General features: G+C 41.1%; 1 protein-coding gene across 8 annotated transcripts in view; it reads left to right on the top strand.

Annotated features, from left to right (window-relative positions):
* Positions 1-24,195, top strand: part of AFF2 (ALF transcription elongation factor 2) — a 531,908-nt gene that overhangs the window by 340,960 nt on the left and 166,753 nt on the right. For 6 of the 8 annotated variants that reach the window (XM_070462658.1, XM_070462655.1, XM_070462662.1 and 3 more), the window contains 3 exons: positions 14,644-14,730; positions 20,520-20,556; positions 20,840-20,873. In XM_070462658.1, coding sequence (XP_070318759.1) covers positions 14,644-14,730; positions 20,520-20,556; positions 20,840-20,873 — 158 coding nt within the window. The remainder of the gene's footprint in view (positions 1-14,643; positions 14,731-20,519; positions 20,557-20,839; positions 20,874-24,195) is intronic. The other 2 variants (XM_070462659.1, XM_070462657.1) reach the window with 1 other exon arrangement.

Below are 24,195 nucleotides of genomic sequence, written 5' to 3'. Positions count from 1 at the left end.
CTGCTTTTTAATATGCTGTTTAAGTTTGTCATAGCTTTTCTTCCAAGGAGCAAGTGTCTTTTAATTTCATGGCTGCAGTCACCATCTGCAGTGATTTTGGAGCCCAAGAAAATAAAGTCTGTCACTGTTTCCATTGTTTCCCTGTCTATTTGCCATGAAGTGATGGGACCGGATGCCATGATCTTTGTTTTCTGAATGTTGAGTTTTAAGCTAGCTTTTTCACTCTCCTCTTTCACCTTCATCAAGAAGCTCTTTAGTTTCTCTTCACTTTCTGGCATAGGGGTGGCGTCATCTGCATATCTGAGGTTATTGATATTTCTCCCAGCAGTCTTGATTCCAGCTTGTGCTTCATCCAGCCTGGCATTTCGCATGATGTACTCTGCATAAGTTAAATAAACAGGGTGACAATATACAGCCTTGACGTACTCCCTTTCCCAATTTGGAACCAGTCCATTGTTCCATGTCCAGTTCTAACTGTTGCTTCTTGACCTGCATACAGATTTCTCAGGAGGCAGGTAAGGTGGTCTGGTATTCCCATCTTTTTAAGAATTTTCCACAGTTTGTTGTGATCCACACAGTCAAAGGCTTTAGCATAGTCAATGAAGCAGAAATAGATGTTTTATTTTTTTTTTCTGGAATTCTCTTGCTTTTCTATGATCCAGCGGATGTTGGCAATTTGATCTCTGGTTCCTCTGCCTTTTCCAAATCCAGCTTGAACATCTGCAAGTTCTCAGTTCACATACTATTGAAGCCTGGGAGAATTTTGAGCATTACTTTGCTAGCATGTGAGATGAGTACCATTGTGCAGTAGTTTGAACATTTTTTAGCATTGCCTTTCTTTGGGATTGGAATGAAAACTGACCTTTTCCAGTCCTGTTTGGACACTGCTGCTTTCCAAATTTGCTGGCATATTGAGTGCAGCACTTTAACAGCATCATCTTTTAGGGTTTGAAATAGCTCAGCTAGAATTCCATCACTTCCACTAGCTTTGTTTGTAGTGATGCTTCCTAAGGCCCACTTGACTTTGCATTCCAGGATGTCTGACTCTAGGTGAGTGATCACACCATTGTGGTTATCTGGGTCATTAAGATCTTTTTTGTATAGTTCTTCTGTGTATTCTTGCCACCTCTTCTTAATATTTTCTGCTTCTGTTAGGTCCACACTGTTTCTGTCCTTTATTGTGCCCATGAAATGCAAATGCCCTAGAACTGGATTGTTAATCTTGATATTGTCTAAGTCCTGTGAACAGCCATTCATGGCACTGTATTCTGGTGACAAGGCACATTTAATAAATCCAGGTTCCTTAGAGATGAACTTGTTTTCTTTGACTTGCCATCCAGGTTGTACAGCCCTCACATATGACAAGGACTTGAGAAAGTGGCATGAGTAAGTGCAGTTCTTTCCAAAAAAGTATAAGATACCTCCTCAAACCACCCAGGTGTCCTTGGCATACAAGAAGCTAAGAAAGCCTGGTTCCTACCACACATTCTACAACATTCCCTTTTAGAGGGCCCATCCTTATGGAGCAGGATGGTGGTGAAAAAAGTTCAGTGTGCAAAGCCAGACCCCTGGATGCTGATCCTTCACATGGCACATGCTGGTCATGTGACTTTATGCCAGCAAATCCTCTTCTCTGAGACTCAGGAGTTGGATCTGTTAAGTGAGAACAAGAAAAATGTCTTCTCAGATTCTTGAGTGGATTAACTATCATAACGTAAATGAAATTTGGTTCATTCTATCCCCTAGATACACGGAAGAGTCTAGTGGATTTTACTGTCGTTCTTCCTATTGTTGTTCAGCAAGTTCAAATATTTTCCAAGTGTGATGATGAATTCCATGCTTCAAGCCTTCACGGACTCCCGGTCTGGTTTTGCTGAGGAGTTTAAATTGCCCCTGTGATGGTTTTCTTAGTTATTAAATATGTAGGCCCCTTTCATGTCATCAATACAGTGCAGAGTTTCTCTTTTCTTTTTCATTTTTGACCATTCTGTTTTTCACAAGGCACTTCACAGCTTTTTCAAATTGTCACATTTGTTCAATTAGCCCAGAGACCCTGCCATGTTCATTTCTGTCAGCCATACAACAGTCTCTGTGGGTAGCTTGCAGACTCCTGACCAGGACTTTTGAAAAATGATTTCACACATTTCTTTCCTTTCTCAAAGCAAATGAAGGAGAGGAGAGGGGAGCAGGAGTAAGCGGAAGAGCGGGGCAAGCTACCTTAGCATGGTGAAGAAAGATGTAACTAGAGCCTGCTATAAAACCATTGACCATTGGCTTTGGACAAGAGATACAAATTGATTACACACCACTGTCTGAAGCCAAGGCCTAAGAGAGACAATTGATGGGGGAGAGTCCTCCACCTGCTATTTATTTACCTTGAGCCCAATATGACTTTCCCTCGCTGTACCCTCTCTGGGAAAGGGCTTGGCATTCCCAGCTTCCAACCTTCTCTGTGATGCTTTACTAAATTTATAACAGGGAATTAAGTGTCGACCTGATGACCCCAAGAGATGGTCTAGGTGGAAAACACATACAGGTTTAAAGAGGATTTAGAGATATCCATGGGCAATGGATTCCCACGGTGTCATTAGGCATCCCCTCCTCGTGGTGAACAAATGAGAGTACAGATGTGGACACCTCACAGAGTTCAATGGGAAACACTTAATAAAAGACACTTTGATGATAGACTCCAAGTGCAATTGTTAATTTTTTATTTAAAAAAATGACTAGGGCGTGAAATGCAAGTATTGGATTGGATTTCTGCTTAGCAAATGCTTGGTGTGAATTATCTCTTTGCTACGTGATATGATTTCCAAAGACGTGTCGTGTCAGTAGCTTTTCCTTGCTTATGCAGTTTGGCAAGTGGCTGTTTCTCCTGAGGCAGAGAGAAACCTTCCTGGCTGATTTGAACACAGGACTTAAGCTTTATAGCAAGCCTATGGGGCAGGGTTTTCCTCCCATACCACCTGCTCCTGGTGCATTTTATACTGAGGTGAAAATGTTCTCTTCCTCCATTAGTCAGACATGCCTTTAGAAAAAGATAGGACTCTCACTTGTGGCACTTCTATGTGGAATAAAGAAACTATTTATTTCCCATTATTTGAAGTAATTGCAGAAAAAAATTAATCTGGAGAGAGGAGAGGCTGTCCAGGCATTCAGGAATACTCAGCCTCTCGAGCCTGGACTATTCCAAGGGGGCTCTCTCAATCAGTTTCACTGGGGCTTAGTTGTGGTTTTGATGTTAAATTCAGGCTGTTGCAAAGAGTTTGAAGCCTCTGTTGGTTTATTTTTCTGTTTATTGCGGGAGTGTATGTGGCGGGAAGTTGGGCCTGGTGGTGTTCAGTTAGACTGACACCTTGTGATCAATTTGTGAGTTAATGTCACGTGAATGGGACAAACCGGTTCTCTTTCGGCCCCCTGGCACTGCGATTCTATAGTTCTCAGACTGAAATAGACAATTTCATGCAAATCATATTGGCTGAAGTTTCAGCTGTGTTAGTGGTCTGCTGCTTTATTTTTACTGAGCTCAGAAATAATGAGAGAGCAAAGCTACAGCCAAGTCATTCACTGGAGGCCTCTTTCCATGAAAATAGATATTACTTCTTTTTTCCTCAGCAACTGAAGCTTTGTTCGTTTTCAAAGCAGTTGTCATGAACTCCTCATTATCATTTTTCTTAATATGATAAGTGTAAACTAAAGAAAGCTATAATGTTTGAAAAGCTGCAGCAGCCTTCAGAAATGGAATACTAATGCCTTGTGTAAGTCTTTGATTGAGAGAAATGTATCCTTCTGTCTCCATTTGCCTGGAATTGTCATTCTCCAGTGCCTTTCACTTATAGCATAAGCTGGCATTCTAAATGACTGCTCTGTTGCTGCATGTACATTGTGTATTTGTCCAGCAGTGAGAGATCAGCAAATCACTTTGGTAATTTTTGGAAGATGGTAACATATTGCATGTTACTCTTAAAAAAAAAAGAAAGAAAAACTCTGACAAGTTTATTTTAGTTCTACTTTTGAATCTGTCTGCAATGCAGGAGACTGGAGTTCAATCCCTGGGTTGGGAAGATGGCGTGGAGAAGGAAGTGTGGAGAGGGAATGGAAAGAAGGGAATGTGGAGAAAGGAATGGAGAAGGGAATTCTCCACTCCAGTATTCTTGCTTGGAGATCCACAGACAGAGGAGCTTGGTGGGCATGGGGTCGCAAAGGGTCAGACACAACTGAGCAGCTAACACACTTTCACTTTGAATGATAACTAATAATTGTCATTATCTTACACTGATTCTGATTATAAAGATTCTAACTATCAAGAGTCCATGCACACCCTGAGCCTGGACCTTGTCTAGCTCTAGCTGCCCAGCCATCAGAGAAGCCTAGAGAGTAGACACTCTGCTAGATTTTTTTAGAATGAATGAAATAAAATGTGGATCATTCAGGATGGTGCTAGGGGAAAAGTGAGGGAAGGTGCAAATTGGAGGTTAACCATAAAGAAATATCTCATGCTATGAAGATATAGTATGTCATTCCACCCAGTAAAGTGGCTCTGAAAAAAAAGACAAAAATAAAAGTTTGTAACATTAGGAAAGCCTGGGAAATTGTTTCAAGCCAGTATATTTAAATTTATTTTTTTATTGAAGCATAATTTATTTACAATGTTGTATTAGTTTCATGTATACAGCAAAGTGATTCAGTTATATATATTTATATATAAAAATACATATATATATATACATGTATATATGCATATATATATATTCTTTTTTCAGATTCTTTCCATTACTGGTTATTACAATTAATACTGAATATAATTCCCTATGCTATTCAGTAGATCCCTGTTGTTTATCTAAAGAGCACACCAAGCTTTGCAGCACACCAGGCTTCTGTCTTTCACCATCTCCTGGAATTTGCTAAAACTTACGTCCATTGAGTTGGTGATGCTATCCAACCATCTCGTCCTCTGTCATCCCCTTCTCCTCCTGCCTTCAGTCTTTCCTAGCATCAGGGTCTTTTCTGATGAGTCAGGTCTTCGTATCAGGTGGCCAAAGTATTGGAGCTTCAGCTTCAGCTTCAGCATCAGTCCTTCCAATGAATATTCAGGACTGATTTCCTTTAGGATTGACTGGTTTGATCTCCTTGCAGTCCAAGAGACTCTCAAGAGTCTTCTCCAACACCACAGTTTGAAAGCATCAATTCTTCAGCGCTCAGCCTTCTTTATGGTCAAACTCTCACATCCATACATGACTACTGGAAAAATCACAGCTTTGACTAGACGGACCTTTGTTGGCAAAGTAATGTCTCTGCTTTTTAATACACTGTCTAGGTTTGTCATAGCTTTTCTTCCAAGGAGCAAGTGTCTTTTAATTTCATGGCTACAGTCACCATCTGCAGTGATTTTGGAGCCCAAGAAAATAAAGTCTGTCACTGTTTCCATTGTTGTTGTTTCCCATCTATTTGCCATGAAGTGATGGGACTGGATGCCATGATCTTAGTTTTCTGAATGTTGAGTTTTAAGCCAGCTTTTTCACTCTCCTCTTTCACTTTCATCAAGAGGCTCTTTAGTTCCTCTTCACTTTCTGCCATAAGGGTGGTGTCATCTGTGTATCTGAGGTTATTGATATTTCTCCCAGAAATCTTGATTCCATCTTGTGCTTCATCCAGCCTGGCATTTCACATGATGTATTCTGCATATAAGTTAAATAAGCAGGGTGACAATATACAGCCTTGACGTACTCCTTTCCCAATTTGGAACCAGTCCATTGTTCCATGTCCAGTTCTAATGTTGCTTCTTGACCTGCATACAGATTTCTCAGGAGGCAGGTCAGGTGGTCTGGTATTCCCATCTCTTTCAGAATTTTCCACAGTTTGTTGTTGTGTATATGTTACTCCCAAATACCTAATTTATCCCCTGCCCAACATTTCCCCTTTGGTAACCGTAAGTTTGTTTTCTATGTCTGAGAGTCTGTTTCCATTTTGTAGATAAGTTTATTTGTATCATTTTTTAAGATTCCACATATAAGTGATGTCATATGATATTTGTCTTTCTCTGTCTGACTTACTTCACTTAGTATGATAATTTCTAGGTCTATCCATGTTGCTGCAAATGGCATTATTTCATTCTTTTTATGGATGAGTAGTATTCCATAAACAAAACAAAAAGACAACATACAGAATGGGAGAAAATATTTGTGAATGATGCAATCAACTATGGATTAGTCTCCAAACAGCTTATACAGCTCAATTAAAAAATAACCCAATCAAAAATGGACAGAAGATCTAAATAGACATTTCTTCAAAGAAGACATGCAGATGGCCAATAGGCACATGAAAAGATGCTCAACATTGCTAATTATTAGAGAAATGCAAATCAAAACTACAATGAATATCACCTCATACTGGTCAGAATGGCCATCATCAAAAAGTCTACAAATAATAAATGCTGGAGAGAATGTAGGAGTAAAGGGAATGTAATTAGGTGCAGCCATTATGGGGAACAGTATGAAAATTCCTTAAAAAGGTAATAGAGTTACCATATGATCCAGCAATCCCACTCCTAGGCATATATCTGGACAAAACCATAATTTGAAAAGATACATAGACCCCAATATTCATTGCAGCACTATTAAGATAGGCAGGAGATGGAAGCAACTTAAATGTCCAGGGTTGGAGGCATGGATAAAGAAAATTTGCATATATATATATATATAGATATAGATATAGATATATGTATACACACACATACATGCATAATGGAATACTACTCAATCATAAAAGAAGAATGAAATGTCATCTGCAGCAAGATGGATATATATAGACACAATCAAACCAGTATATTTTAAATGATGGTCACTTGGATGTACTTAATGGTAAAATAATTTGAAAAAGAAGAGCTAAACATTTGACAATGAGGTTAAAAAATAGTTTTGAAAAGAGTAGCTTACAAATTTCCAAGTTAGCTTACAAATGAGAAAAACAGGTTCACGGGTGAAAAAAAAGCTAAGAAATGGCCTTTGGGTAATATAGATTCCTCTAATGCCTGCACTGGATTCTTGAGCAAAAGCTCTCCACCAGGGTTTCCTTCTTCTGATCTTCCCAAAACATTTCTCGATGGCCAGTTCTTACATTTCTTACTCTTGAATTAGTGCTAATACTGACTTTACCAAAGAAGGCAATTTTGATCTAACCACATTTCCTAGTGGATTGGCCCATTTTCTGTTCTGATGGGTTCAACTGACTGAGACAAATGTCCTGATAAGGATTAATATTTTCAAAGCAATCATCTGTTGGGGACTCATCCAATTAGTTGCATGGGCTGTGGCCTCAGGTTGCTCTTGCTAAAATATGCAGAATTTGATGGATCTGGTTGAACTCTGCCCAGTATGTCACTATGGTGGTCTTGCCCCCTTTTGCTGCCTTTGGTGGTGTTTCTTTGTAGCATTTAAATGTGGAGTGCCTGAGGAGTAACTGGTCCAAAAGAATTTGTATGTATAGGCCTTGCCTATGGCCATCCACATCCCTATTATATTCAGCAGATGGAATGGAATTGATTGCATCTGGCAATGGCAAGAAGATGAATTGATTGATTGAATGAGCACATGGTGAAGCTGTGGGGTCACTGATGACTGCTCCCCAATTGTAAATTAGAATCAGGCTCTTTTTTAGTGGAACCCTGGTTTGGGGGCTGCCAGGACAAAGGCAGCCTGTGTGAGCTAGATGTTTTGCATGTAAACTCCTAGGGCCAATGAAAAAGATTTCCAGATTCCCTGAGACAACTGCCAGTACTAAAGAGTTTTGAATAAAACAGTCAATTATTTATTTGAAGGAATATTGTCAGAGTTTTTATACCATGTCATTGAAATCATATCTCACTGTTAGAAACTTTAAAAAGAATTAGCCTTTTTTTGTTTGTTTTCCTAGTGGATTGCATTTTGTGTATTGGCTCATGGTTGGGAAGTTGTTTAATGTAACAGTTGATTTTCTACTTCTTCCTGACCATAACTTGCATAGACATCAGAGATAAAAGTGCAGGAGGCTGTCTTAAGAGCATTCCAAACAGAAGAATATTCATTAAATTAAGTGGAACAGGGTTTTGAGACTACAGGAGAGGTTTGGTAGGAGTGTTAGTTATGAAGCCCAGGAAAGTCTATGGTTCCACCATTGTTGGACTTCCCTCAGTTTAGTTCAGTTCAGTTCAGTCGCTCAGTCATGTCCAACTCTTTGTGACTCCATGAATCACAGCACGCCAGGCCTCCCTGTCCATCACCAACTCCCGGAGTTTACTCAAACTCATGCCCATCGAGTCGGTGATGCCATCCAGCCATCTCATCCTCTGTCGTCCCCTTCTCCTCCTGTCCCCAATCCCTCCCAGCATCAGGGTCTTTTCAAATGAGTCAGCTCTTCACATCAGGTGGCCAAAGCATTGGAGTTTCAGCTTCAACATCTAGTCCTTCCAATGAACACCCAGGACTGATCTCCTTTAGGATGGACTGGTTGGATCTCCTTGCAGTCCAAGGGACTCTCAAGAGTCTTCTCCAACACCACAGTTCAAAAGCATCAATTCTTCGGTGCTCAGTTTTCTTTATAGTCCAACTTTCACATCCATACATGACCACTGGAAAAACCATAGCCTTGACTAGATGGACCTTTGTTGGCAAAGTAATGTCTCTGCTTTTTAATATGCTATCTAGGTTGGTCATAACTTTCCTTCCAAGGAGTAAGCATCTTTTCATTTCATGGCTTCAGTCACCATCTGCAGTGATTTTGGAGCCCCCAAAAATAAAGTCTGACACTGTTTCCACTGTCTCCCCATCTACTTCCCATGAAGTGATGAGATCAGATGCCATGATCTTAGTTTTCTTAATGTTGAGCTTTAAGCCAACTTTTTCACTCTCCTCTTTCACTTTCATCAAGAGGCTTTTTAGCTCATCTTCACTTTCTGTCATAAGGGTGGTGGACTTCCCTGCTACTGCTACTTCTAAGTCACTTCAGTCGTGTCCGACTCTTTGCGACCCCATAGAGGGCAGCCCACCAGGCTCCCCTGTCCCTGGGATTCTCCAGGCAAGAATACTGGAATGGGTTGCCATTTCCTTCTCCAGTGCATGAAAGTGAAAAATGAAAGTGAAGTCGCTCAGTCATGTCTGACTCTTAGCGACCCCATGGACTGCAGCCTACCAGGCTCCTCCATCCATGGGATTTTCCAGGCAAGAGTACCGGAGTGGGGTGCCATTGCCTTCTCCAGACTTCCCTAGAGATGAGCAAATAATCAGATGAATTGGGTTGTTCACTGTCTCACTGTGAGATAGTAGGCTCCCACAGCAATTACCCACTGCCCCCAAGACCGTGATTAATTTCCTTAGCCAGTTTGGTCAGTCATGTTCACATGTCATGTAAAAGATCCTACTGCTCCAGATTCAGTTTTGTATCATCTCATCAATATCATTGCTTTTACAGAGAGAAAGAATAGAATCCCACAATTATATAAAGCAATGCAGTTAGTCCATGAACCCCGCCCAGCCCCGCAACTTTCTAGGAATCCCTTTTCTGGTACCCTAGGCAGGGACTGTCTTGCCTTTAGAGATGAGTCACTCATTACCTTCTGAAGCAATAGGTTCTATGGTTGGAAAGCTCACCTGATAGGAAATTCTTCCTTAGTTACAGCTAAAATTATTTCCCTGGTAACTTCGATCCATAGGGCTGGTCCTAACCTCTTGGTCCACAGAGTGGGTTCCAGATCTCTTCTGTGTGACCACCCTTCAGGTATCTGAATGCACCACTCAGACCTTCTCTCAACTTCCCTTTCCTGTAGACTAAACTTTCCTCATTCTCTTGAAGGACATTCATAAATGTGATGAGCTTTCAAAGCTCTGATGGTTCTGGTAACCATCCCTTTTAAGAGCTTGCAGTATTCCAGTGCCCCTGCTGTTATGGGGCATCTAGGATGGTAAACTCTGTCTTGTACAATGTACTGTTATGGTATAGCCAACAGTTACCTTCCACATTATGGGCATCATGCTAACCTACATATCACCTGAGCTGGTATTGGTTCTTTTGACTGCCAAATCCCTCAAATTGACTTAAGGGTAGACTAAAATCTTTGGGGTTTTAGCCCATGAATTACAGCCAAGTCTTTCCTATTTTACAGTTTTTATACTTGGTTTGTGGAATATAATTGCAGTTTTCATCTACCTCTGTTAAAATTCATCTCATCGGCTTCAGGCCTGTTTTGCAGGATCTTTCTGAATTTTGAATGCTTACAGTTTACTGTCACTTGCAATTTTGATAAGCAGACATTCTATATGTTTAAGTTATTGATTGAATGAGATAATTTTTCTGAAAGCATTCATTTCAACCAAAGCCCCAACGTAAGTCATCATTATTATTATCATTATTTACACGCACATAGACACACATGAGACACAAAGAGTCGGACACGACTGAGAGACTGAACTGAACTGAGACACACATGTATGTGCACACACACTGCTCCCCTTGCCTTCACTTGCACGTCCCGAAGCCTTTCCCAGGAACTTGCACAGCAAATTCTTCCCTGATAGCTTAGGGTGTCAAGCAGAGTGACCTCTTTGTGGAAGAACTTTGACTTTTAATGCTTTCTGGATACTGTTGACTGCTACATAAGAGTGTAAGTTAGTAGAACAAAAGGCAGGGAATCCATCAAAGGGAATTATTTGCGTCTGTTTCCTCATCTGCCCAATGAATGTGATGCCAATCCCTGCCTCTATAGTTTATGGTACAGAGAGGCCAAGTGTGGGAACTAAGTGCCTGACATACTTATTGTGGTTATTCAGTTGCTCAGTCCTGTCCAACTCTTTGCCACCCCATGGACTGCAGCATGCCAGGCTTCCCTGTCCTTCACCATCTCCTGGAGCTTGCTCAAACTTATGTCATTGAGTCAGTGATGCCATCCAACCATCTCGTCCTCTGTCATCCCCTTCTCCTCCTGCCTTCAATCTTTCCCAGCATCAGGGTCTTTTCTAATGAGTCAGCTCTTCACATCAGGTGGCCAAAGTATTGGAGCTTCAGTATCAGTCCTTCCAATGAATATTCAGGACTGATTTCCTTTAGGATTGACTGGTTTGATCTCCTTGCAGTCCAAGGGACTCTCAAGAGTCTTCTCCAACACCACAGTTCAAAAGCATCAATTCTTCGGCACTCAGCTTTCTTTATGGTCCAACTCTCACATCCATACATGACTATTGGAAAAACCATAGTTTTGACTAGACAGAACCTTTGTCAGCAAAGTAATGTCTCTGCTTTTTAATATGCTGTCTAGGTTTGTCATAGCTTTTCTTCCAAAGAGCAAGCATCTTTTCATTTCATTGCTACAGTCACCATCTGCAGTGATTTTGGAGCCCAAGAAAAAATAAAGTCTGTCACTGTTTCCATTGTTTCCCCATCTATTTGCCATGAAGGGCACAACAAAACCTTGTACACACCAAGACCCAGCAGAAAGGAGCTTTGCCACACTGTAATGACTAGGTCAATCTTGATATTTTTGTTATTGTTAATAATAATGATAATTCACACATAGAAACTTCAGAGACTAATAATAATATCTCACGATAGCCAGTTACTATGTACTAGGCACTAGAGATAGAAAGGTGAATGAGATAAGGCTTGGCCAACATAGTAGACAATTGAAAAAACAGCCAGCTGTGTGTTGGATGAATCTGGGACATAACTGAGACCAGCAGCGTCTGGAATTCTGACTATTTCTGCCCCTCAGAGAGTGGGGCACCCAGCTTCTGTTCCTAAGTCCGGCAAAGCAAGGCTCTCCACAAGCTGTTTTGGATTTGCTCAAGTCCTAGTGCTGGAGGATCTGGTTGGAAAATAATTACTAGTGGAAAATGGGCCTTTTCTGATTTCTTCTGGGTATGGTTAGGGAGTCTTCAGATCACAGGAGGGTAAGCATCTGCCTTATTTTTAGAAATTGCATAGAACTCCCTATTGCTTGTGAAGTACTAAAAAATAAAACAGCATTGCTTGCTTAGTCCTTTCTCCATAAACCAAAGTTGACCTCACAAAGGGAAGATGCATCTAGTGTCTTGGAAAGAGTGTGTGCCATGGACCTGGTCCCCAGCAATCACTTCTGGCCAGTGTGAGGCCCCACCTCTCAGAACCTCCACTACATTGATGGCCTAGTGCAGGGATGAATCCCTGATTTATCTTTCTCAGGGAGGATCAAAGGAGCCCAGAGATGGAGTTTCAGACCAATCTCACGTGTGTGTGTGTGTGTGTGTGTGTGTGTGTAATTTTTGTGTTTAACGGAGCAGTGATGCTTGGTATTGAGTACAGGTGCTCAGCCCTGGAGCATGTTGTCAAAGCTTTGGCAACACTTTGGAGCAGGTGCTCATTCCCACGTGAAGAACAGGCAGATTACTACAGTTGGATAAGGCGGTGTGTATGTTCTTATCTTGGGAATAACAAGACCATAAAAATAGATTAATATCCTTCAAGTGTGAATGAAAAGAATAACAATGAAAAATCTGCTGTGAGCTTCGCACACGTTCTAGGTCTAACTCATTTTGAGAAGCAGAAGAGCTTGTGCCAAGGTTCCTTGCTGAAGATAGTCTTTCAGGAAATTATATTCCTTTCAGCTGCCTCCTCCCTGTGGTAATCAAATGCATCGATGGTACCATGGAGCCAGCTTGCTGTTTCATGAAAACTCATGATTTCAGTGACTCAGTCATCATTGAAAATGTCCAAGTATATGTAGCTTCATGTGGATTGGCCAGCAGAGAAATACACTCCAACAGTAATTCAGGATCAAATTCTGCCACTAAGTAAATATAGCAGACCTGAGGGAGAAGGTACACCCTCAAGAAGTGAGTCATCCATCTAGGTGTCTGAAATACCTTTGAATAAACCCTCTAAAGCCAGTGGTGGAAAGGGATGGATAACTAAGTTTCTCATTGATCAAAGCTTTCTCCCCGGTTGCTGAAGAAACAATACTATCTCAAGCTGGGGCTTACTGTCTCAATAGGACCTGTGTCTTTTAAATTTTGAGACTAATATTGGAGAAGACCAGTCTTACTCAGGAAACACTGTCTAAATTTTCAAGAAATCATTGTGTATTTTAAAGACACAGAGTAACTAGAATTCAGCTTGAAGCTGTTGTCATGTATAGTTACTTTGGACCAGTTTTGATGAATACGTAAGTAGCATTTGTCATGAATGTTATCAACTGCATACAAATGCACAACTCGAAAACACTTGGAAATAGTCTATCTTTTAAGTAGGTTAAGCATCCCCTCTAAATCTGGTATGCATTTTTAATGTACTTACCGCCTCCTTTTAAATAGTGCCAGGTAGAATCCAATCTGTGTCAGGGCTTCTCTGAATCATACTTACAGATTCTGCTTCAGCGGTTCCACTGTGAATGAATCTGTGAAGTATCTCCTTGCATTACAGCTCTTCAGACATCAAAGACTCTTTTTGAACTGGATAATTATAGAAGGGGGGAAAAAAGCATGGTTTAGTGCTACCTGAGAGTTCTTATTAATATTACCTTTGAAATGACTAATTATGTTACCCATAAAGATTGGGGAAAAGTATTATGTAACTGACTCATTAAAAAGGCCTTTCATAAACTTTGATCCCCTCCTCCCAAGTTTGCCTTTATTTTCATCGTTACATTGATTTTTAGATTTAGTGTCCATATACCAAAATGTTTGATGAATCCAGCATAGGCCGGCACCGTCCAGCTTCACAAACTTTGTCATCTCTCCTGGGATATCGAGCATGTGATTTAATTATCCTCACTATTCGGGGAAAGTACCATGAGTCCTAAGACTCCAGCAAGATTTGAACAGCACCTCTTTTCAAAGCGAGTGTTTAAAAGAACTGAGGAGGCACCCTCTCTGCTAGTGGAGAGTGTTAGCAGGGGCTGTGCCAACATTAAGACTTCAGCTCACAAACACAGTGTCAATAGCATGGTCCTAAACTTGTCACTAACAGGCTACATCAAGAGAAATGAGTATCAGAGCATCCAGAATGAGGGTGGTGATCGTGCTGCCCTTCTCTGAGCTGGCAGATCACATCTGAAACAGGAGACCACGAATCAGAAGAGCCCCAGGCAGTCCTGAGTCCCTCCTGGGAGCACCTGAGATAGTTGACAGAATGCAGAATTCAGGCATTAGAAGAGAAGCTGAAGGTTCCCTATCAATGAATGAACAAGTTTCCAATGTCTCCAACTGGAGAAAAGATGGCACCAGGGGATCAGGCTGTTGGCTTCCAACAGCTTGTCAGGAGAAAGAAGAAATGATGTGTTCCCTGTGGCTCCAAAGGGCAATCCTGAGGTAGAACCTCTCAGGAGACAGATTTTTAGTTCCCGGCTGGAAAGAATAGTGTGATCAGGCTGTCTGAACATGAGACTGGCTGCTTTGAACAGTAGTGAGCTCCCCATCACTGGCAATGTACAAGTGGATGTGGAATGGCCCTTTATCTGAAAGATAGGCTTTAAGCAGCAGTGTGGAGCAGGGGAATGGACCAAATGACTTTAAGTTCCCCCGAATAAACTTAAGCCAATTAAGTCAGTAAGTATATAGAAAGGGCCTACCATGTTTAGTGCCAAGAAAGTGTTTCATTTCTTGAAGTTCCTGCGAATAAAGTTGCTTTGTTTTTCCTCATCAGGAGATGACCCATCCCTGGCCTACTCCTCTCACTGCCATGCATACTCCCGGAAATTCTGAGCAGAGCACACTTTCCATCCCAGGACAGGTCAGTGATCTTCTTGCTCCATTTCCCTTTCTATGATGTCAATTATACCAATCTTCCCATTGGAATCTTAAAAACAGAAATGGCCTTGGTGTTCTACCACCATAAAATCTAGATTCTTTCGTGTCCCTCAGGATGTTAATACAAATAGCATATTTATTGAAAGAGCATCTTTAAGAGAATGTCCACCAGATGCAGGCCTGTAGGTCATTATTCCTAGAGCACCACCACTGGCCGAGCTACTGTCCCCAGAGCTGATGGACCAGAGAGAGGAGTGAACTCACCCCTTAAGAAAGACCCAATAGATGATGGAACAACATCCCAGACTGTTTTAATTAAAAATCCCAGTACTCATCAGCCTAATGGATCAGTTTTCACTTTCATGTATCAATTCTAGTCCTTGCCCACAGCAGACAAATTTTTACATACCAACAACTTGTATTGACAGAAACTTTTCTCCTACAGTTCTGGTGTAGAACTGTCAAGTGTTTCATATAAATGAAATATATGAAACATATATGTCAAATGTTTCATATAAATTTCTTCCTCACTTGCTCTCAGTAAGAATTTTTTCTCACCATTATTTTTTAAAATGCCTGAGTAGATGTGGATATCCCAATAACACATTTTAAAAGAAAAAATAACATCTTCCTTTCTCCCATCCAATTAGCCATCCAGCCATCCATCCACTCATCTATCCATCTACCCACCCATCCAGCCATCCATCCATTTACCCATCCACCTACCCACCCATCCATGCATGCATCCATCTATCTATTTACCCATCCATCCATCCATCCATCCACCCACCCTTCCATCCACCCACCCATCCATCCATCCACCTATTCATCTACCCACCCATCCACCCATCCATCCATCCATCCACCCGTCTACCACCCATCCATCCACCCATCTGTCCATCCACCCATCCATCCATTTATTCAGAAACCACTTACCGAGGACATAGGGATGAAGAAAAACAAGAAATGACAAAGCAATGTAGCATGTGCCTTCATAGAGAATAAAGGCCCTGAGAAGGATCTCATACTCCCTGGGGCGGTGACCAAGTGCTTAGAGGTGACATCACCTGGAAGCTGCTTACAACTTTGACAGGTGGAGAAGGGCCCAAGAGAAGGACACTCCGTGCAGAACAGAAGAGCAGGGCACCTAGAGAGATCACGGTGGGATGTAGGCTATTATGGTTTCAAGTGAACCCCAGGCACATAAGTGCATCTCTGGGAAAGGCCTTGAATGCCAACCAAGGATATTGGACTTTATTTGTAAGAGAAACCCAATCACATCCTTTAATTTTAGAGTCACTGTTTTGAGAGCAACATTGGCCTAAACTGCATTTAACCATCCCCTTCCACCTTTGAAAGGAATCAGAACTAAGTGAGCAGGGTCTGGGGTGTATCATTCCTTCCTGAAGTCCAACTCTCCATGGTCAGGCTGCCCTGGGTTTGATATCCTCCTCCCTGGCATCACAGCCAAGCGATCAATTCAGGTGTTGAATCCAACGCTTGTACAGTGATTGCAGTGTTTTCAGCTGTAATTTTCCAATGTTGCAGATAATTCGTGCAAGTCGCAATTTTGACATTTGCAAGTGTTTACAACAGAACTCGTTGTTGAAATGGGCTTTTATAGTAAGTGCAAAATTTGGAATCAGGCCTGATCTGCATTTTCTGTCAATTATCTGTGCTACCATCAACCCCATGATAAAGGTAGATGCAAGTGGGATAAAATGGTGAAACCAGTATGGCTACCCACCCACTCTTTTGTTTCCCTTGATTCCTGCCAAAACGTTGATTTGAAAGAAAAGTACATTTTAAATAATAATAACAACATGAACAGAGCATATAATGCTGTTGTGTGCCTCGCTTGATTCTGAGCACTGACTACATAGTAAATAATTCAATCCTCACTATACTGATGGACTTCCTGGTGGCTCAATGGTAAAGAATCCACCTGCAGTGCAGGAGACCAGGTTCGATCCCTGGGTCAGGAAGATCCCCTGGAGAAGGGAATGGCTATCCACTCCAATATTCTTGCCTGGGAAATTCCATGGACAGAGGAGCCTTGTGGGCTACAGGCCATGGGTTTGCAAAAGAGTCAAACACTGCCGAAGTGATTTAGCATGTACACATGCACTATATTGAATTGACTATCCCTAGTTTACAGAGGAGAAAGCTGAGGCACACAGTCAGGTGATGTGCTCAGCATCACTCAGCTAATAAATGAGTGGGCCTGTCTTTAGTTCTGGGTGTCTTGGTGATATGTTTATCATACCAGTTTATAGACGCACTGGTTCAGATCCCATCTTCCAAAACACTCCAGCAAATACATGTGCCTGGGGTGCTGGTCCTTTCCTTGTGCTTGCACCAGGCCTAGGTGACACCACCCTCTCAGAAAGCATCCATTTCTTCCTTTCACTACAGAGCTTTCTTGGAGGAAAGGGTCTTAGGAACTGTTCTTAATCCTGGCTCTGCCATTTGCTGGCTGTGTGGTTCTGTCCAAGTTCTTCTCAGCATCAGTTTCCTCATTTGTACTGTGTGTGTGTACATGCATGAACATGTTTGCTGTGTGTAATCCCAGTGGGTTTTTCAGGCCAAATAATCTATGATTCTATAAACTTACAAAAACCAATACGCTTGAAAATCCTCAACTTAGTGAAATTTACTTATCCATCTCAAATTGAAATGCCACGTTTTCAGATGGAAAATGGAAAAACTCTATGCCACATTGAGGGAGCTAGTAATGTCCCCTGGGGAAAGTCCCTTTAGACAGAAGTTGGCAAATGACAGCCCATGGCTTTTTAGATTTTTAAATGGTTAAGATTTTCCAAAGAAAAAGAATATGAAAATTACTAGTAATATGAATGCTATGAGATGCTACGAGTGATATGGAACTCAAATTTCAGTGTCTATAAATCAAGCTTTCATGGAATCTAACCACACCAATTCAAGTATGTCTTATCTATGACTGCTATCACACTACAATGGCAGGGTTAGATAGTTATGACAGAGAATATAGGCCCCTCAAAGCCTAAAATATTTACTAACTGGTCCTTTATAGGAGAGGTTTGCCAACCCCTGCTCTAGAATCTAAATCCTACAGGAACCTCTGATTTTATGATTAAGGCTATTATTTAAAATAGCCTGACATAAGTTTGTGAAAACATTTTGGCATTGTTATAGTCTACTCCTAAAATTATCTGTGTGACATGTCCATGCAAGAAATGCACAGATCAAAGTCAGACATTTAAAAAAAATTGTATGATGTGCACCAACAATTGCTGTATGAACAATGCAAATTCTCCCTACGACCAAGCTATTTTTCAGTCAGAATTGGGTATGTATGCAAAGGAACTTGGGTAATATCTAAAGATGTTTCATTGGTTTGGAATTCTGGTTTGAAACAGTCTTACCCAGCTAAACATTAAAAACTGTTTCAAGAATACATAACACAGTTGACTCAAATTCACGCAAAAATATAACCCTCCAATTTGTTTCATGCATCACTGCTCTGAAGCCTCGAACAACTGACTGTTTGGGTCTGATGTCCATGATACATGGATGAAGGGTAAAAACTCAGTCCAGGTTTCTGGGAGCAGTACAAAGGCTGGCCATAATCAGAGATATCATTTATTTGACTCTGAATGTTGTTGTTTGATTCCTGAAGCTATGCAAGACCAAACTTGTCCTATACAATTGTAATGAAATCTTTTTTAAAAATAATGAGTATATAGTTATGGACAAATGGTTAACTCCTCATTTGTTTGGCACTCTGGGAAATGTGATGCTCTGGATAACTGAAATTCTTGGATAACAAAAGGCTATCCTTCCATCTGTCAGTTCAGTTCAGTTGCTGAGTCATGTCCAACTCTTTGCAACCCCATGGACTATACAGTCCATGGAATTCTCCAGGCCAGAATACTGGAGTGGGTAGCCTTTCCCTTCTCCAGGGGATCTTCCCAACCCAGGGATTGAACTCAGGTCTTCCGCATTGCAGGTGGATTCTTTACCAGCTGAGCCACAAGGGAAGCCCTTAGTAATTGTAGCATGCTGTAATATTATGTGCTTTGTCATTCAGTTGTGTCTGACTCTTTGCGACCCCATGGACTGTAGCCCACCAAACCCCTCTGTCCATGGGATTCTCCAGGCAAGAATACTGGAGCGGGTTGCCATGCCCTCCTCCAGGGGATCTTCTCCAGCCCAGGGATCGAACCCAGGTCTCCCGCATTGCAGGCAGATTCTTTACCATCTGAGCCACCAGGGAAGTCCAAGTAATATTATACTATGCTGTAATTGTGTCCTCAGGAGCTATTGGCGTGGCTAGGAATGCTTGCCTGTGTATTAAATGGCCATAGACTGGTGTATTTTCAGTTCTGACTGTGCTGTGTCATTTGCTTTGGCCCCCTGTGCTGTCAGGTTTCACATCTCAATGTTTCTAGTGGCTGTGTTTTTAGAAGTGTTTCCCCTTCCTCACCATGTATAATTTGCTAAGGGGTGGGAATCAAATGGTGAAGCCTGTTAGGGTCTTTAGTCAAAAGTCAGTTGTCTAGCAGACTGGGGAAAGGATGGCAGTGTGGGGTGGAGAAGCCTTTGAACAGCAAACCACGTTGACTTAGTGTCAGCCCTTTGCTTGAGAGGCCTTTCCCATGTCTTGTGGAGTTTCTGCTCATCTTTTGGTGTGGTGATCATGCCAGAAGATAAGTGTCTTGGGTAACAGAATCATATTACATAGATTGGAAAACTCACTTTCAATTTAAACACAGCATCATCATCATTCTAGCTCACTTCTCTTACATAACAGTATGCTGTGATCTTATTTTTACTCTATAGGGTGGTAAGATTAAGCTTAAAGAATAGATTACTTGCAGAAGATTGATATAATTCTTTTAAATAATTTTTTTATTTGAACTATAATTGATTTACAATGTTGTGTTAGTTTTACATGAACAGCAAAGTGAGTCAGTTATGTAGACATATTTGTGTGTCTATGTGTGCGTGTGTGTATGTTCTTGATATAACTACTTCTTGTATTTATTTGAATTCATGGTCTCTGGTTGGAAACATTTGCTTTGCCTTTGAAATTCCCTCCTTCCTCTACACATGTGTCCATGCTCCCAGAAGGCCTGATGTGTGCAAATCCGGATTTCTTAACACACTTATGAGTCACATTGAGGGTGACTTTCAAGTAAAATAGAAATCTCTTTAGATCACACGCTCCACTTGCGTAGTTGGAATTGCTTCCTATACATCTGTGACTTTGCAATGAAGTTTTAAGAACACTCTTCTTGTAAAAATAGGAGACATCTATTGCATATGTGTCACCGTCAAGGTAGAAAATTGGAGTTGTTTCAATAAAATGGAACAATTGAGCCAGTCTGTTAATTACAGTGTTATTTATACCTCTACCAAAGTCATGATCCTTTGTTTGAGTCCCCTTTACTTCCAGAGAGGCATCGTTGCCTAGCTAAGTGAGAAATTATACATTTGAATCTCACACACCTGGGTCATTTGTTCCCACATTGCACACATTTCCAAACAGATACCAGTCTTATGTGTAATTCTGATAAAATGGCACTTATGGTCAAGTTGTAGCAGGTTTAGCTGGCAAATGTCTATCCTTTAAGTAGAGCTTCAGACAGTAGCCTAATTAATGGACTCCTTAACAGTGGTTTCCTATTTGCCAACATTAGTCAAGTTATATCTTCAGCAATAACAAATAGACCTTTGGTTTCTTATGTATTATTTAACTAATGTTTGTATTGTCTGTGTTCTTCCTTATAGGAGTCCCAACATCTGACTCCAGGATTTGCCTTACAAAGTAAGTGTTTTGAAGAAAAATCTTCCTTGGCCAAAACCATTATCTCCTCTCCTCCCTCACTTTCTTCTCTTTCCTACCTAATATCATGAAAATATGAAATAACAACAAGAAAAAGTCACATTGTGATATATCCAATTGGTTTCCTTTTTAATTCGTCTGTTATATATGGCAGGATTCTGTGAAAAGTATAACTGGAAGGGCTGCATGTTCAAGACCAATGTTGTTCAGAATTATTTGACAGTAGAAAACATGGATGGTAAATGTCTGTGAACTTTCTTTTCAGAGTGGAGTGACCCAACCAGCAGAGCGTCTACAAAGTGAGTACTGTTCAAGTCCCAAGTATTCAGGTTTCTGAAACAGGCTTCTTCAGGGGCATTTGGCAAGGAAAATGTGCTTTGGTGCTGAGCAAATCTTGTTCTCTCTGCTGCTCCTTGAAAACAGGAAACTTGTCTCTTAACAATGTGGAGTGTGATTAGAGGGGAGAATGAGACTTCCCACAATAAGCCAATAACAGCCAAAATGAATGAAATCACCATTAGGCTCTCTAGCATTGTAGATACAAGCTGGGTCAAAAATAACTGTGATTCTTGAGTTGTTTGAGCTATTTGAGTTGTTTGAACTATGATTCTTCAGTTGTCTAGTTGTTTGAGCATTGTGTCACTCCAGCCACAGACATCTTTATATGTAACATTTGGCCACCACTGACTAGTATAGAGAAAGAAGCCGCCTAAGTAGCTGTGATTGAACATGAGGGCTTGAGTGCATTGTTCTGGCCAGTCAGCCTGGGACCTCGCTGTTCACAGGTCATCTGGTGACTGTATATTAAAGATAAACAAGGGCAGCCAGCAAGAGATGGAATAAGAGATTGCATGATACTAGGTTGAAGTTCAGAAGCCAGGGCCCTGCAATTCACTCCACACTGTCTTCATTTTTTATTAATGTTCACTGAAGGAGGGGCCTGGAGAAACCAATTTCCTCAGATTAACTATTGTAGATTTTGTAATATCCATTTGTCCAAGAGTGTATCAAGGGAGTAGTTCTCTCACAACTTCTTTCACTCCTAATAATAGAAAATGGAAGCCAACTTTTCTGTGTTAGTAATAGTCACATACTTGAAAATTTTCAAAATGAAATAATATATGTCATTTGAGTGGCCTAATGGCACAGTTGAAGTGAATTGCTCACCTTTTGGAAGATCACGAATAATTGCATAAAACAACTGGGAATGACTCCCAAATAGACCAAGGCTCTGAGAAAGTCAGTGGCATTTCCATAGTCTTGGTTCTGTTTAGTACTAAATTCCTCAAAACGCTGACCTCATTATCAGTCCTCTTATTTGGTTTCCTGGCCTGATCTGTGCCTTATAAGTCAAGGTTCCATTTCAATACCCAAGAATTCTACATTTAAAGAATCCAGGGAAAAAGAAAGAGAGAAGGGTAAAATAAAACTATAACCTTGATTTAAGGGCCAAATTAAATGAAAATGTGGTAATTGAAATCTTTTTTTTTTTTTTTTTTGGCTGTGTTGGGTCCTTGTGGTGCTTGGATTTCTCTCAAGTTGTGGCTTACAGGCTCCAAATCACATGGACTCAGTAGTTGTGGTACAGAAGCTTAGTTGCCCCATGGCAGGTGGGATCTTAGTTCCCCAACTAAGGGTCAAACCTAGGTCCCCTGCATTGGAAGGTGGATTCTTAACCGGGGAAGCCCCAAAATCATCTTTGATATTGTTCATTCCAGCTTTTCCAGTCATCATTTTGCATTGACTTTCCCCTTATTATCCTAGTAGACAATAAACCTTATTCTCCTTACCTCTACTCCTAACTTGCTCCACTCTTATTCCAAAGTCAGTATAATTCACACACACACACACACTCACAAAAAACACACAGTCAAGCATTCAGGAAATCAATGCAGGCTTCCAAACATGAAAACATGTAAGAATATTTTTTCCATTGTAAAATGATTCTACTCCTAAAGCAAGAGTTTTAGGCTCCTGCTGTGAAATAGGCTGATTTCCATATAGACCATAAAATGCAGTATTTCAGTAGTTTGTAACTAACAGAAATAAACTTGTCAATTGTGGTTTATAGCTAGAGGCTGCATCTCCAGACAATAGCACTGGGTATACAGTGCATTTAGTAGGGCTAATGTGCTCTATAGGCATTGTCAATAAAGCTGGAAGACACTGAGTCTGTTTAATGGGTGAACTGCCCTTCTTTTAGTTGCTTGATCTAAAGTCAAAGCATTGTTTGTCAGACTCCAGCTGGAATAAATGACCTTCTTGTCGTAGGGTATAGATTTAACACAGGACAGGTCAGAGCTATAATAAGTATTTTCACTTTTAGCTTCCAAATTATTATCAACTTAGCCATTATGGTCATTCTCCCTTATTTTACTACACTGTGCTTCTGAAGTCAGTTTCTAGGCTTTTTCATCTGGCAAGATCATCCTCCAGGCATCTGAGAACATCCTGCATGTAGAGAGACTGTTAGTGGCTGGAGGTTGGTGGGAAGCAGCCCCAAGATAGCCCTTCTGCAGGAGAGAAACCCTCCTAAGGCTTACGAATGTCCTGGGCAAGCCCCTAGCCCTCACTGCAGTAGGAAGACATGGGAGCCCTGTAAATCAAAGTCCCTTTGCTACTGGGCTACTTGATTATTTTCCTCATCTTGGCCTCATTTCCCCAAATGACGAAATGCAGATCTTCCATTTGGGCCTGGGTTGTTTATAAGGACTGCACGGATCAGCACCAGGACTGAAAACACCAGCACAGGGTTTCCCGAGTGCAAGCTCGGAACTAACCAGGCTCTGTGATGCAGCAGGATCACTGGCCTTGGGAGAATGGAAGCTCTTCTCACCCCAGCATGACCCATTGACACACAGTGCTTTCTATAGGGTGTGCATCTAAGTGGTGACATCCTACCTGTTCCATCTGGAACCCTGACTTCCCAGCAGGCCAGAGCATGCAACTGGGAGAGAGTTTCAAGATCCAAGCTTGAGTCTTTTTTCCATGACACTGATGGCATTGGGGGAAAGCAATGACCTCAGATTCAGAGGATTCGAGTTTAAATCAAGGAGGAATTTATTTCAGAGTATAGAGATAGAGCCCCTTGAGGGACATGAGGCAAAATAACAAACGTGTATATATGCATACTGGTATACATGAAAACACTTGTCACAATTCAAATGTAAACAGTTATACTCTCTAGTAATTCAACTCAATCTCAAAGTGCATTGAATGTAAACCCTTAATAATTTCTGGAGGAAAGAAGACCCAGGATGTTTTGTTTCCCTCAGCCTGTATAAGTCAGAGTTGTATTATAGTCTTGAAACAGGCCTCACCCAGTTCTTCTAAATCCAGTGGAGTTTCTAGCCTCCTTCAAAAAAGGTCTCTTTTCCCCAAAAGAGTGGAACATGGGCTATTGAAGGTCAAGTTGTATTTCTCAGGCTGTAGAGTTGTGTAGTTCTATAGTGATACCCTGCCCGTCCTGCTTCTAAAGCACCCATTTATTTCCGGGAAAAGATTCAAAGATTGAAGGGACACCCCAGATAATAGGTTACCTTCTAGTTTCTTTATGATGCCATTAAAGAACAATGGAGGAGACAATGGAAATCAAATCCAAAAAACTTGAATTTTCTTCAT

The sequence above is a fragment of the Odocoileus virginianus genome, unplaced genomic scaffold (genome assembly GCF_023699985.2).
Source record: "Odocoileus virginianus isolate 20LAN1187 ecotype Illinois unplaced genomic scaffold, Ovbor_1.2 Unplaced_Scaffold_7, whole genome shotgun sequence".
Taxonomy (NCBI): Eukaryota; Metazoa; Chordata; class Mammalia; order Artiodactyla; family Cervidae; genus Odocoileus; species Odocoileus virginianus.
The sequence above is the reverse complement of the archived record's forward strand: the minus strand, read 5'-3'. Positions and strand labels throughout refer to the sequence as shown.